This window comes from Salvelinus fontinalis, chromosome 35 (assembly GCF_029448725.1).
Source record: "Salvelinus fontinalis isolate EN_2023a chromosome 35, ASM2944872v1, whole genome shotgun sequence".
Taxonomy (NCBI): Eukaryota; Metazoa; Chordata; class Actinopteri; order Salmoniformes; family Salmonidae; genus Salvelinus; species Salvelinus fontinalis.
In genome coordinates this window covers 10,863,299-10,875,997 of record NC_074699.1, presented here as the reverse complement: position 1 = coordinate 10,875,997, position 12,699 = coordinate 10,863,299, and the positions used below count along the sequence as shown (strand labels likewise).

Below are 12,699 nucleotides of genomic sequence, written 5' to 3'. Positions count from 1 at the left end.
ATTTGAGTCAATTAGAGGTGTACCTGTGGATATATTTAAAGGTCTACCTTCAAACTCAGTGCCTCTTTGCTTGACATCATGGGAAAAGAAATCAGTCAAGACCTCAGAAAAAATATTGTAGATCTCCACAATTCTGGTTCATCCTTGGGAGCAATTTCCAAACGCCTGAAGCTACCACGTTCATCTGTACAAACAATAGTACGCAAGTATAAACACCATGGGACCACGCAGCTGTCATACCGCTCAGGAAGGAGACGCGTTCTATCTCCTAGAGATGAATGCACTTTGGTGTGAGAAGTGCAAATCAATCCCAGAATAACAGCAAAGGACCCTGTGAAGATGTGGAGGACACAGGTACAAAATAATCTTTATAGACAGTAAAAAAGTCCTATATTGACATAACCTGAAAGGCCGCTCAGCAAGGAAGAAGCCACTGCTTCAAAACCGCCATAAAAAAGCCAGACTACGGTTTGCAACTGCACATGGGGACAAAGATCGTACTTTTTGGAGAAATGTCTTCTGGTCTGAAGAAACAAAAAAATAACTATTTGGCCATAATGACAATCGTTATGTTTGGAAGAAAAAGGGGGAGGCTTGCAAGCCGAAGAACACCATCCAAACCGTGAAGCAAGGGGGTGGCAGCATCATGTTGTGGGGGTGCTTTGCTGCAGGACGGACCCGTGCACTTCACAAAATAGATAGCCTCATGAGGTAGGAAAATGATGTGGATATATTGAAGCAACATCTCAAGACATCAGTCAGGAAGTTAATGCTTGGTCGCAAATGGGTCTTCCAAATGGACGATGACCCCAAGCATACTTCCAAAGTTGTGGCAAAATGGCTTAAGGACAACACATTCAAGGTATTGGAGTGGCCATCACAAAGCCCTGACCTCAATCCAATAGACATTTTGTGAGCAGAACTGAAAAAGCATGTGCGAGCAAGGAGGCCTACAATCCTGACTTAGTTACACCAGCTCTGTCAGGAGGAATTTGCCAAAATTCAGCCAACTAATTGTGGGAAGCTTGTGGAAGGCTACCCAAAACGTTTGACCCAAGTTAAACAATTTAAAGGCAATGCTACCAAATACTAATTGAGTCTATGTAAACTTCTGACCCACTGGGAATGTGATGAAAGAAATAAAAGCTGAAATAAATCATTCTCTCTACTATTATTCTGACATTTCACATTCTTAAAATAAAGTGGTGATCCTAACTGACCTAAGACATGGAATTTTTACTAGGATTAAATGTCAGGAATTGTGAAACTGAGTTTAAATGTATTTGGCTCAGCTATATGTAAACTTCCGACTTAAACTGTATATATGTATATATATAGAGATAGATTTAAGTGACAACATGTCTTTAAATAGCACTGATGATTCACCTGAGGATGATGGACAGCTAGGCCGCACCTTCTTTGGAAGGGTGCGAACACGCCTCCAGGAGGATCCCTTGGCTGCAATTGGCTGCCATCCGCACTCACCATCCTCGAAGGAGCAATAGCTGCCATTGAGAAACTGATCTGAAATTGAGAGATAGCGGTAGAGAGACGAGAAGAGAGTGAGTAGCCTCAACTGAGCTGTAGCTGCAGATAAATTGACCTAGGAGAGAGAGAGCGACAGAGCAAGATAGAGTCGGGAGCCATCCAAGCAACTAGCTTTTACAAGTCTGAAAGACATGAAGATAGCTAGAACTCTGAGTTAGACCTCAGGGCTGGGGTGTCGGAGAGAGGGAGGAGAAAGAAAATCGGAGAAATCTGTACTGTATACAGTATATAACTGCCAAATTGCCACTTCATATGGGGCAGGTAGTTGTCCAAGGCTTCCAGTAGATCATTAGACATGTTTCACATAGAATTTTTCAAGCTATCTCAGCAAGGATGCATACTGCTAACCAGTGGCGATTTTAGCATGTAAATCTTGGTGGGGCAAAAACAATAACAAATAAATTGGGATGCATGCCAGCAAAAACACAACACAACACTAAACAATACATGAATTGCACTATAACGGTGACAAATGGTGCCCACAAACTGTTAGGGCCAACATAAAGCTGTCCTAACAGCAAAGACCCAACAGCAGTCCCAACACCTTACCACTGGTACACCTGGCTATCAGCAGAGCCTTTATCTGGCTAACAGTTAATTCAGGCTAATTTACTGCCTTTAAAAAAAATATATAGCTGATATGGCTGACTTGCTTAAACAAATGACAATTGAGATGTACAAACTATGGCATAAGGGGACGACAAGCGGATAAGAGGCAATCCATAATTTCGATTAAGACATGAATGATTGAGCTAGGACGGACGTAGTCAATATAACTATTTGTTCAGCACTTTTGAAATGTACAGCGAACATGGGCCATTCTTACAGTGTTCTCCCTGTACACCAAGTCAGAACTGTAGGATAAATAAAGGGGGCATGTAAGCAGACAATGAGAGCTCTTATAATATTTCATGATTACACTTCTCTAAAACAGGTCATAGGCTACATGTGCACCACCATGTCAGAACAGTAGGCAAAATTAAGAGGAGAAAATAGACCAAATTATTAGGCCAGTGATTTTATAATGCTTGCTGTTAGCCACTTATTCCATGAAAACCACTCAAACCACAATTTGCGATTTCCAACTTGTTGTGTAATGTTTATGTCCAATGGCTGATGAGCACCGATATATTTCATCAATAGTTTTCCTTCATTATTTCTCTTTGTATGACAAGTATTCACCCTGCTGGTCCTCTATGAACATCTTTAAGAACAATCTGGCCTTATATGGCCATGTACTCTTATAATCTCCACCCAGCATGGCCAGTAGAGGACTGGCCACCCCCCAGAGCCTGGTTCCTCTCTAGGTTTCTTCCTAGGTTCCTACCTTTCTAGGGAGTTTTTCCTAGCGACTGTGCTTCTACATCTGCATTGCTTGATGTGTGGGTTTTAGCCTGGGTTTCTGTATAGCACTTTGTGACATCTGCTGATGTAAAAAGGGCTTTATAAATAAATTGGATTCATTGAATTTGACCAGCATAGACTTTGATCCTCTAACCGGGGCGGATGTGTAAAAGCAAATCCGGGGGGGGACATCCACCCCCACCCTACGCCACCTTCTTCAACCCTCAATGTCAATGTCTGATATTCATCTTGATTGACTTGAGCTGAGCTAGATTCTACTTTTCCTCTTCTCCCTTTTCCAGTGAATGAGTTTTGGCAACATGAGTTGTCGTACTTAATTAGATTAAAGGAAAATATAAATCATGGCTGGATCATATTGAATAGGTTATGCCGAAGGGTAAGACAGTGTGCTTTGGTACTCAGAGTCGCGAAAGTCCCATGGCTGGTAGAATGACGCAAGTGCAGAGCACAGCTGTAAGTGACTGAAGAAGAGGGAGGGAGGGAAAAAAGAGAGATGAGAGAGAGTGGATAGAGAAACATGGGAGAGCGAGGGTGGTGGGAAGGAGAGAGAAAGATAGAAAGGGAGGGAGAAATGGGAAAGAGAGAGGGAGTGAGTGACAGAGAGAGGAAAGAAGAAGAGAAAGAGTGAGACATAAGATCATGGGCAGGGTGAGGAGAGTAAATGGAGAGAAATACAAAAAACACATGAATCACTGGTAATAGTGCTTAATGGAAAATAAAAAAGTTAAGTAATTCCCTCTCAGATGTAACAGATTGAGAGCGAGAGAGAGAGAGAGAGAGCGAGAGAAAGACAGAGGGGAGAGCTCTAGGTTCCCAACACAGTTCAACCAGCTTTTATGTCCTTACTATCATGTTGCAATCATCAGGAAATGGGCTGGTGATCCATTGATTTGACTAAAGTAGAGTAATATAATTTGGTACTTTCTCATGTTTTGGTTTTACCCACTTCTCATGTCAAATACAGTCAATCCAATAAATGAGATCAATGATGTAACTAGTGGTATCGTAGCCATGGACAAATAACTACTCCACATTTAAAGTTGACTGGTAATATTCGCAGGTAAGATACAGCAGAGCATTTGCCACAAAGCGTGTGGGATGCGTAACGAGCGTCCTAGTCATGTTATGCACACCTCTCAAGTCACTCACTGTAGAAAGACCATGGCATCATCAATTCCAGTGAATATGAGGCTGTGCAACCTCTGGCTGTTACACATACTGATTTCCATGCATTTCATGTTTTAAGTGGTGCTTAATTCAACAAATTCTACTCAGAATCCCTTTCATGGAATAGTTTGTCTCTCTGGGGCATTTACAACACACAGCACATTCAAATGTACACTACCTCCTGGATTAGCAAGCTAGGCTAATTAGCATTGATAGCTTGACAGCTATTCTCCACTGGGCAAAAACTGGTTAAATCAGCTTAGTTTCCACCAGAAAATTCAATGTGATGATGGTTGAATTTGAAAAAAGTAATCAACTTAAGGCAAATTCATATTTTTTTCCTAAATTCAAGTAAGTGGTGATTATTTTATTTTTGTTTCACGTTGAATTCATGTTAGTTGACAATCCAACCAAATGTAAATCAAAACTAAACATTGAACTGACGTCTGTGCCCAGTGGGTAGTGTCATTAGCAGGGAAAACGCCTCTTATCTCACTAGCCCCCCCAGTTTGTCAACCTATAAGCACAGGGGAGCAGCCATCATGCTAATAAGTGGCACACAGGAGGCTAATCGTGCACTGCGGGGGCATGATATTAATTCTGGTCATCGTCATTTATTATAAATTAACATTCTGTATTCTTTTCCGGAATTCACTTCAAATGTATTTCCAGAGATATGTGTATCGACACACTTGCAATTATATACGTATAAATTATAAACTACACACACACACACACACACACACACACACACACACACACACACACACACGTCATTTACCTAATTATTTTGAGGGAGCATTGATGGCCAAATTCAATTGCTTTGAAATAATCATGCCTTAAAGAAACACTATCTTCTATATTTTCAATGTACAAATGAAAAGAACTGAGGACTGTGCATTTCAATGGGCACGACGACCCTGCACACAAACATATCCAGCCACACACACACATACAAAAATATCCAGGGCTAGGGGACTTTCTAACCCAACGTTGGCAGATCAACTATTCCTGGGCCTTGAGATAACGAATGTGTTCTAGAATCAAAAATGACTACCACAGAAAATGTCAAGGGTGAGAAGCGCTAGCGAAGCATGGCAGAGGCATGGGATACAAGTAGATAGGCTGTACTCACGGCACATGTCCCCTTCGTCGTCGCCGAGCGGGCAGTCCGTCTTGAAGTCACACAGCTGTCCAAGAGGGACCCCTGGGCCCTGGTTACAGTGGTACTGGCCCTGGAGGGTGATGTTGTGGATTGGGTAGGGATCTGGAGAGAAGCAAAGACAGAGATAGAAACATATCTGTCAACAGAGGGCAATGAATCGTCATCAGAATGACATGATTGAGGCTTTATGGCGTCTTAAAATGGAGACGTGTGCCAAAGTGGTACTATGTAGGGGAGAGTGGGGTAAGTTAAGACATTTTCTTTGAGAGACGCAGAGTAGGTGAACGGATGATCTCCGCATGTGTATTTCCCACCGTGAACCAGGGAGGAGGAGGTGTGATGGTGTGGGAGTGCTTTGCTGGTGACACTGTTGGTGATTTATTTAGAATTCAAGGCACACTTAACCAGCAAGGCTACCACAGCATTCTGCAGCGATAGACCATCCCACCTGGTTTGCACTTAGTGGGACTATCATTTGTTTTTCAACAGGACAATGACCCAACACACCTCCAGGCTGTGTAAGGGCTATTTGACAAAGAAGGAGAGTGATGGAGTGCTGCATCAGATGACCTGGCCTCCACAATCACTCCGACCTCAACCCAGTTGATATGGTTTGGGATGAGTTTGACCGCAGAGGGAAGGAAAAGCAGACAACAAGTGCCCAGAATATGTTGTAACTCCTTCAAGACTGTTGGAAAAGCATTCCAGGTGAAGCTGGTTGAGAAATCCCAAGACTGTACAAAGCTGTCAAGGTAAATGGCGGCTACTTTTAAGAATCTCAAATATAAAATATATTTAGATTTGTTTTAACATTTTTTTGGTTACTAAATGATTCCATATATGTTATTTCATCATTTTGAGATCTTCACTATTTTTTACAATGTAGAAAATAGTAAAAATAAAGAAAAACCCTTGAATGAGTAGGTGTGTCCAAACTTTTGACTGTTACACAACATCCTGAAATATACTGTATCCCTTGAAATTATCAGATTTCATGTAAACATTACAGTTTCAAAATATATAGGATAAGTTGAGCGACAGGACGGTAAGTTAAGTCACCAACACATTTCTCTACTGAATGAAATATTACGATGTCTATCTTTATTTCCCAAACACAATTCAACACAATAACAATTTTGCATTATAATTTTGCATCCTTCAACAGAGTCTTAACACCAAACATACACGTTCTACTTTTTTAAACACTTTTAACATAGGCCCTGTTATTACTTCATATCCCAGGGATAAGAACTTGCATTACACCTGGACAGAACATTTACATTTGCTCATCTTGCCATTAATGCGGGAGCCAAATTTCGGTTGAACGCATTCACTTATGCAAATGACTAGGTATCCCCTTTCCCATTCACCATTGGCCATTGGTTCAACTTACCCCAAGGCAAACATTTTGACTATATTAGCCCACACAGCTACAAGGATTCACTTTCATGCTAGGTTTACGACCACATATAGCAGCTTTTTGAGACCCCAACTTATGTACAGAACAATCTTTAAAAAATCTACCTTGGTTTAGATATAAGCATTATGAAAACTTTAACGCACATGTATCAAACTCTTCCATGGAAGGCCGAGTGTCTGCATGTTTTCACTCCTCCTTTGTACTTGATTGATAAATTAAGATCGCTAATAGTAAATAACTCCCCTCACCTGGTTGTCTAGGTCTTATTTGAAAGGAAAAATAAAACCCACAGACACTAGGCCCTTCATGGAATGAGTTTGACACCCCTGGTCAAACACAATAAATTCATTTGACTTGGTGAAAATCCATTATTTGGACCTAACTTGCTTACCACTTTTTCTGTGTGGTTTTTTCCTTCACAGACTTCATGAAATGATGACCTCTTTCTAAATGTTTGTTCAAATGATTGATTTTGGGTTTCGTAGAAATAAGGGTGGCTCAACTTACCCCACTCTCCCCTACCATTTACAACAAAAAGAATACATTGTAAACATATACACACACATATACTTTATATGCATATGATATGCTACCATGTTGTGAAACTGGGAGGGATCTGAACAAAAATACAAAAGCTACACGCAGCAATTTCAACGATGTTACTAAGTTACAGTTTATATAAGGAAATCAGCCAATTGAAATACATACATTTGGCAGTAATTGATGGACTTCACATGACTGGAAATACAGATGCTCACAGATACGTTAAAAAAAAGGTAAATCAGAAAACGAGTCCGTATCTGGTGTGACCACCATTTGCAGCGCCACACATCTCCTTCATATAGAATTGATCAGGCTGTTGATTGTGGTCTGTGGAATGTTGTCGCACTCCATCTTGTGGATGGAATTGCAGAATCTCCACATGAGACCTGGACGGAGTCTTAGGACAAAGTAAGGAAAATGATCTCGGAGGAACTGAAGATGGGCCACAGGAAGATTGAGGTGGAGCGCGCCCACATGACTGGAAAACCCACCACCGGCCCAGGTGACAGTCCCAGGACGATGGTGGTCAAGTTGCTGAGGTTCAAGGACAAGGTAGCTGTTCTGGAAAGAGCCAAGAACTTGAGAGGTACATACATTATTTTAAACGAGGACTATTCTTAAGCTATGCGCCAGAAGAGGAAAGAACTTATTCAAGCTATGAAAGCTACCAGAGCATTTGGGGACATTGTCCACCTTCCCTCCCAAAAGCCTGGAATGGATGAGAGAGCAAAGCCTATGGGTTCATAGGCTTGGCTCTCATACTTTTTCCATATTATGTATATCTAATAAACTACCTAGGAAAGGGCTGAAAATGCCCATACTAATATTCCCTTCATGATCAAAATGTATGTGGACACCTGCTCATCGAACATCTCATTCCAAAATCATGGGCATTAATATGGAGTTGGTCCCCCATTTGCTGCTATATTAGCTTCCACTCTTCTGGAAAGGCTTTCCACTAGATGTTGGAACATTGCTGAGGAGACTTGCTTCCATTCAGCCACAAGAGCATTAGTGCGGTCAAGCGAATAGGCCTGGCTCGCAGTCGGCGTTCTAAATCATCCCAAATGTGTTCGATAGGGTTGAGGTCAGGGCTCTGTGAAGGCAAATTAAGCTCCTCCACATTGATCTGGACAAACTATTCATGCACTAACTTTGCTTTGTGCACACGGGCATTGTCATGTTGAAACAGGAAAGGTACTTTCCCAAACAATTGCCACAAAGTTGGAAGCATACAATCATCTAGAATGTCATTGTATGTTGTAGCGTTACGATTACCAATCAGTGGAACTAAGGGGCCTGGCCCGAACCATGAAAAACTGCCACAGACTATTATTCCTCCTCCGCCAAACTTTACAGTTGGCACTATGCATTGGGGCAGGTAGCGTTCTCCTCGTATCCGCCAAATCAAGATTCGTCTGTCGGACTGTCAGATGGTGAAGCGTAACTCATCACTCCAAAGAATGCGTTTCCACTGCTCTAGAGTCCAACGTCAGCAAGCTTTACACCACTCCAGCCATCACAAGGCATTGCACATGGTGATCTTAGGCTTGTGCGCGGATACTCAGCCATGGAAACCCATTTCATGAAGCTTCCGTTGAACAGGTCTTGTGCTGACGTTGCATCCAGAAACAGTTTGGAACTTGGTAGTGAGTGTTGTAACCGAGGACAGACGATTTTTATGCGCTACGTGCTTCAGCACTCAGCGGGCCTGTTCTGTGAGCTTGTGTGGCCTACCACTTTGCAGCTGAGCCTTTGTTGCTCCTAGACGTTTCCACTTCACATTAACCGTTGATCGGGGCAGATCTAGCACGGCAGAAATTTGACGAACTGACTTCTTGTAAAGGTGGCATCCTATGTCACTGAGTTCTTCAGTGAGGCCATTCTACTGCCAATGTTTGTCTATGGAGATTGGATGGCAGTTTGCTCAATTTTGTAAGCAACGTGTGTGGATGAAATAACAGAATCCACTAATTTGAAGGGGTGTCCACATACTTTTGTATATATAGTGTATCCTGATGCCTAGTCACCTTACCCCTATACATATCTACCCCTACCATTTCAGTATCCCTTCACATTGTAAATATGGTAATGGTACTGACTCTGGAACTGAACCTTTTATATAACTTACTTTCTTCTGTTCTTCTTATTTCTATTCCCTGTGTTTTTGTTTTACTCTACTTTATTTTATAGTATCATATTTTTACTACTGGTATTGCTTACTGCATTGTTGGGAAAGAGCTTGCAAAAAAAATGAATTTCACTGTACTTTTGCACGTGACAATACAACTTTACTATAAATACCCTAACAATATTAAGGCTGGTTTGCCCCCTAGGGCCACAGTACAATATGAAAACAGGATATGAATCACTCTTTCTCATACCGTCTCAAGGTCTAGAAGAATTTCACAGGTCACAAACAAGTTTCACCTTATAATGACATTTCCCGTATCATCGCCCAGAATCAGGAAGCCACTGTTTCGGTCCAGCCATTTGATTTCTTATTTCTCACTGGTATATTATACAGAAGCCACAAGGGGAAAATATATGTGCCGATAAGGAATGGTGATAGCTCGGCTCTGTTATGAAATGCTGATTGTCTGGCTCTGTTAAAGTGATGATGCACTGTGAAAATAAACTGCGAGACAAGAAATGATGGAATACTAGTAGCCTAGAGCTTCTTTCTGCCCCTTATGATTTCTGTAGCCGTCATCAAGCTGTCAAGAAGAATGATGATAAGAATTTGTCTTTGATAGGTTTGATGAAGTTAGTGTCAGTGGGGAGCAGTTTTTGCTCTTTGAAAAGTGCCAAAATAACCAAAATCTAAGTAATGAACAACAATATTAAACTCTATTAATATCATATTGTGTCAAGAATGTTAGTCAGGCATGTCGGCTTGGACCTTACTGGTGTCCTATTAAGAAATATTTAATATATTATTAACATCAAGGTCATTTGAACCAACTCTAAACAACTTGGAATAATACTGATGATGCCACTATAGGTATAAGGTGTACATATTAGGACAGCCTCTAAGTCTGTATGGATGCACCACCAAAATACAGAACTGCCCACCAACCCACATTTGCCAAAAGAATTACATGTGACATGCTCAGTATGACAAATTAAAAGAGACAGATTGAGATCAAGACGGTAAAGTACGTCTGCGGGAAATATTTTGATTGCAAGATCACGTAAAAATAAGAAGTTCCGAGACCTCATTTCAATTCAACTTTCACTGTGCTCTGGGTTAAGAATTTAACCGTGATTTGAATAATGACTTAGTTTATGACGTATGCTTCAATAGACTTACTAAGGTACAACAACAAGTCTATTTGTAACGGATTTCGTCCTCGTCTGAAGAGGAGCATGAAATGTCGGACCAATGTATGTGTCCATTTGAATTATTATAAAACTGAACACTAAACAATACAAAATAACAAAGTTTTTTCAGCAAAATACTGAAAAAACACAAAACAGTCCCGTATGGTGATAACACAGACACAGGAAACAACCACCCACAAAACACAAAGGAAAACAGGCTACCTAAATATGGCTCCCAATCAGAGACAACGACTGACGCCTGCCTCTGACTAGGCCAAACACAGATATAAACAACCTAGAGATAAAACATAGAATGCCCACCCACATCACACCCTGACCAAACAAAACACACAAACATACAAAGCAAACTATGATCAGGGCGTGACACTATAGCAGATGTGAAAGTTCACTTCTGGGGTGATGCATTTCTGTTTTTGTAATTTAGCATAAGAGGGTGACTCATCTCTAATCACAATTATTGTTTGGCCCGACATCTGGAGAAACTATTGAAAAGTTTTCTGTACACAACTCCATCAAGTCTAGCTTGTACTCTAGGGATGACGTTTGTTCTTTAAAACCTGTCTAGCCCCGGGGTTCCGCTAGCGGAACTCCTCCCACATTCCACTGAAAAGGCAGAGCGCGAAATTCAAAAAATATTTTTTAGAAATATTTAACTTGGACTTGGACTTGTTAATGGACTTGTTAATGAGTGATCATTAACAAGTCCAATACAGCTAATGAAAGATACACATCGTGTGAATCCAGCCAACATGTCCGATTTTTTAAATGTTTTACAGGGAAAACACAATATATATTTATGTTAGCTCACCAACAAATAGAAAAAAAGCACAGACATTTTTCACAGCACAGGTAGCATGCACAAAATCAACCAAACTAACCTAGAACAAACCAAAGAAACCAAGAAACAACTTCATCAGATGAAAGTCTTATAACATGTTATACAATAAATCTATGTTTTGTTCGAAAAATGTGCATATTTCAGGTATAAATCATAGTTTACATTGCGGCTACAATCAGAAATTGCACCGAAAGCAGCCAGAATAATTACAGACACCAACGTGACATACCGAAATACTCATCATAAAACATTTCTGAAAAATACATGGTGTATACCAAATGAAAGACAAAGATCTTCTGAATACAGACAATATTTCCGATTTTGTAAGTGTTTTACAGCGAAAACATAATATAGCATAATATTAGCTTACTACAATAGCCTACCACACTACCGCATTCATTCATCAAGGCACGTTAGCGATAGCAATAGGCACGTTAGCGTTAGCGAATAAACCATTAAAATATATTAAATTTCACTAACCTTCATAAACCTTCCTCAGATGACAGTCCTATAACATCAGGTTATACATACACTTATGTTTTGTTCAAAAATGTGCATATTTAGAGCTGAAATCCGTGATTATACAACGTAGCATAACGTAGCATAACGTGCTAACGTAGCATCTTTTCCCCAGAATGTGAGGATATTTCTATTAGACTCTCACCTTTTCTGACCAAATAGCTATTCATAAACATTACAAAAAAATATATGTTGTATAGGAAACGATAGATCCATTAGTTCTTAATGCAATCGCAGTGTTAGAATTCTAACAATATCTTCTTTACGACATAAGACTTAGTTATGGTAAGGGAATAACCAAAACCTGAGCGCAAAGCTACTAGTACACAGTTCGACAGATATATGAAATAGCATCACAAAATGGTTCCTACTTTTGCTGATCTTCTATCAGAATGTTGTACCTTTGGTCCTTTGTCCAGAACCGTCTTTGTTTGGATTCAGAACGTTCTTTTTCCCTCTTGAATTAGCAAGCACACTGGCCATGCGTCGCTAAGCTCTCCAACGTCAACAAAGTCAAACAACGCAACACAACTAACGTCCCGAATAAATTTCAATAATCTAATGAAACTATATTGAAAAAACATACTTTAGGATGATATTATAACATGTATCAAATAAAATCAAAGCCGGAGATCATATTCGCCCATAACGACTGGTTTCCAGTAGGCAATAACAGGTCCCAACACGCGCCTTGCAAAAAACAGAAAATGGGGGACACCTTGTTCCAAGAGGGCGTATTCAACGTCAGACAGAGATAATCAACTCATTTTCCCTCTCACTTCCTCTTGA

At 40.5% G+C, this 12,699-nt stretch overlaps 1 protein-coding gene across 2 annotated transcripts in view; it reads right to left on the bottom strand.

Annotated features, from left to right (window-relative positions):
• LOC129834321 (ALK tyrosine kinase receptor-like) overlaps positions 1-12,699 on the bottom strand; it is a 733,537-nt gene that overhangs the window by 142,019 nt on the left and 578,819 nt on the right. For both annotated transcript variants that reach the window (XM_055899197.1, XM_055899198.1), the window contains exons 6-7: positions 5,216-5,347; positions 1,387-1,524 (exon numbers count right to left, since the gene is read on the bottom strand). In XM_055899197.1, the coding sequence (XP_055755172.1) occupies positions 1,387-1,524; positions 5,216-5,347 (270 nt within the window). The remainder of the gene's footprint in view (positions 1-1,386; positions 1,525-5,215; positions 5,348-12,699) is intronic.